The following is a 3,592-nucleotide window of genomic DNA, read 5'->3' as shown; positions in this document are numbered from 1 at the left end:
AATTGGATTATTATCATGGATTGAGAGCATGGAGTCGGTACTCCATATTAGCAAGTGTTCCGAAGACTGTAAGGTGGAGTATGCAACATGCCAACTTCAGGGAAGAGCCCTAACTTGGTGGAACATACAAGTTCAAACCCGTGGTCGCCAAGCTGCCTATGAATTAACATGGGAAGAACTCAAAAAGTTGCTTATCGAAGAGTATTGTTCTAAGAGAGAAATTCAGAAATTGGAAGTCGAATTCTGGAATCACACCATGATTGGAATAGAGATAGACAAATACACAGCTCGTTTTCATGAGCTTGCMAAGTTAGTACCTCATATGGTCACTCCAGAGGAGAAACGAATTGATCGGTATATTTGGGGATTGGCACCTGAAATCCGAGGGATGGTCACGTCGGCAAACCCAACCACTATACAAAACGCGGTGGTTTTGGCAAACCGTCTGACAAATGATGCAGTTAGATCAGGGATTTTAAAGCAAAACAAATTTGGTGGAAAGAAGAAACTAGAGGAGCAATCGTGGAAAAGGACCAACAACAATTTAGGCAAGAACCAAAGAGTGGTGAAGAATTTTGGAGTAAAGGCTCAGGAACTAAAGCTGTATAGTCGGCCACTTCTGAAATACAGCAAATGTAATTATTACCATGTAGGGGCCTGTCCCACATGTGGCAAATGTAATCGGTTGGGTCATATTGCCAAGTTCAGTAGAGAGGAAAAGGAAATCAAGGATRGAATAAGGGCATGCTATGAGTGTGGAAGTCAGGATCACTTCAGGAATAAGTGCCCAAGGATGATTAGAGGATCGAGCATCAACAATGCCGGGAACCAGGAAAGGCAAACCAGTCAGGGAAATCAAGGAGGCCAGGCTCGGGGAAGGGCATTTGCAATAGGAGCCGAAGAGGCACGTTAAGACCCTAATGTTGTGGAAGGTATGTTTCTTTTAAACAACATCTATGCCTCAGTAATATTTGACTCTGGAGCAGATAGAAGTTTTSTTTCCCTAGAATTTAGGCCGTTGATAAATATGAAATCGAGGAAGTTAAACGATGCTTACACTATCGAATTTGCCAAGGGCCAAGAAATAAAGTTTGGGGACGTAATTAAGAACTGCACTTTAAGTTTAACCAAAAAAGGACTTTAGCATCAATCTTATTTCAACCAAAGCAGGAAGCTTTGACGTAGTTGTAGGTATGGATTAGCTATCCAAATATCGAGTTGAGATAGGTTGTTCAGAAAAGATTATTCGAATCCCACAAGATGGAGTGCATTATTTGGGGAAATAAGGTTTGGATACCTAAGGTTGGTAATCTTCGATCAATAATTTTGGATGAAACCCATAGATCAAGATACCCAATCCACCAGGGAGCAGATAAGATGTATATGGGTCTTAGGAATCATTATTTTTGGCCTGACATGAAGAGAGACATTGCCTTATATGTGAGTAAGTGTCTAACCTGTGCAGTGGTCAAGAAAAAACACCAAAAACCGTCTGGTCTACTCCAGCAACTTGAGATTCCCCAATGGAAATGGGATCAGATATCAATGGATTTCGTTACAAAGTTACCAAGAACAAGGGATATGACTCAGTTTGGGGCATAGTGGATCGACTTACGAAATCCGCACACTTTCTGCCTTTTCGAGAAGATTTCAGTACAGAAAGATTAGCGTAGTTGTATATCAATGGGATTGTATCGCGGCATGGAGTACCTGTTTCTATCATTTYRGATAGAGACAGCCGCTTTACTTCCAGGTTATGGCAATCGATTCAAACATTAGAGGATATGTTGCGAGACTGTGTGATAGACTTCGGAGGTAGTTGGGATACCCATCTGCCATTGGTCAAATTTTCTTACGATAATAGCTATCACACCAGTATCCAATGTGCACCTATCGATGTCTTGTATGGCCGAAAATGTAGATCCCCACTCAGTTGACAGGAAATATGTGATAGGCAACTGATCAGGCCTGATATTATCCAGGAGACAACCGACAAAATCGCAATCATCCAAGAAAAACTTAAAGCTGCAAGGAATCGCCAGAAGAGCTATGCCGATAATCGAAGGAAACCCTTGGAATTTCAAGTGGGAGATAAAGTTCTTCTAAAAGTATCACCATGGAAAGGAGTTGTACGCTTTGGAAAGAAAGGAAAGCTTAGCCTAAGGTATATCGGTCCATTCGAAATACTCGAAAGAATAGGACCAGTTGCATAGAAGCCTAGTTTACCCCCGAAGCTTAGTGCCATCCGTGACACGTTTCATGTGTCGAATCTTAAGAAGTGCTTAGCCGACGAGTCTTTAGTTCTACCTCTGGAAGATATTCAAGTTAATGAAGGATTATATTTTATAGAGGAGTCGATCGAAATTCTCGATCGTAAGGTTAAGCAGTTGAGGCGCAAACGAATCCTGATTGTAAAAGTTCATTGGGCATCACGGCATGGACCGAAATATACATGGGAAAGAGAAGATTCCCTGAGAAGCAAGTACCCACATCTCTTCCTTAACAAATTATGAGTTGTTATGAGCAAGTAAATTTCGGGACGAAATTTCTCTAACAAGAGGAGACTGTGACAGCAGTCAAATTCGAAATCCCAGGTTAGCTTTTATTAGGGTTATATTAGTATTATTGAACGGAATTTATAAGATTAGGAGTTAGTTAGGTTAGTTTAGTTGAAAATTTTTAAGAATTTTCAGCAGTTGCTTATAAAGTCCGGTTTCGACCCGAAATTATCTGAAACGTCCTATACAGTACCAAATGCTCTAATTTATACCCATTATATATAAAACACTAAGTTTTAGTGTTTAAAATATAAAACCTTTCTATTTAAATAAATTTAGTCATCATGGGCTTTTAAAGTGAAGAAAAATGTCAAAATTGAGAAATTGGACTTTTGTGCATTTTGGGCTTAGTTTTATAAAAAAAAATATTTATGAGGGTGGGCTTGGGCTCCCTATGCCTGGCCCCTCCCCTCTCATTTCCCTCCCTCCTTCCTCATATAAATAGCATCAATTTCCTTTAATCCTCATAATTCCTTCATTCAAAATTCAAAAACTCTCTCATCTCTCTCCCAAGAAAACTCAAGGGTCACCTTGAGAACCCTCCTTCCCATTCATCCATTTCAGCAGAATCCACCATCCATCTTCACCATTTTAGCAAGCTTTTGAAGATACTACAATCCTCTCATTCAATAACAAGGTAATGCATTCATCCTTTCATCTTTTCTTGTTAGTTTTTGGGAGAAAAACCCACTTTAAAAGTTTATTTACTGAGTTGGGATGGCAATGCATTTGGTTTGACTCAAAAACATTGAGTTTTGACCCCCCAAATACTCAAAACATTGTATATATGTAACTGAGAGTTTTTCAGTAGGTAAACCCTACTTTGAATAGTCATAACCCTCTAGATAATCATCCAAAGTTGTTGATTTTTCTTCTGGATGTTAGTTTAATGAGTTACCTTTMAMATTCCACYKATTTCAYTCAATATTGTGGTGATTTGAGGTTTTAATTACTCAAAATAAGATGAACATGCAATCTGTCCGATTCTGACAGATTTGTATATATATGTTCCATCGATTATATCTCTCTCATAA

At 39.1% G+C, this 3,592-nt stretch overlaps 1 protein-coding gene across 1 annotated transcript; it reads left to right on the top strand.

Moving 5' to 3' along the window:
- The first annotated feature begins 28 nt into the window (after positions 1–28).
- Positions 29–913, top strand: LOC112502636. The gene has a single exon (XM_025106591.1). The coding sequence runs from the start codon at positions 29–31 to the stop codon at positions 911–913; it is 885 nt and encodes a 294-aa protein (XP_024962359.1).
- The last annotated feature ends 2,679 nt before the right edge of the window (positions 914–3,592 follow it).

Source organism: Cynara cardunculus, unplaced genomic scaffold, assembly GCF_001531365.2.
Source record: "Cynara cardunculus var. scolymus isolate 2C unplaced genomic scaffold, CcrdV1 Un_Scaffold_1684, whole genome shotgun sequence".
Classification (NCBI taxonomy): Eukaryota; Viridiplantae; Streptophyta; class Magnoliopsida; order Asterales; family Asteraceae; genus Cynara; species Cynara cardunculus.
This window is presented reverse-complemented; position numbering and strand designations above follow the sequence as displayed.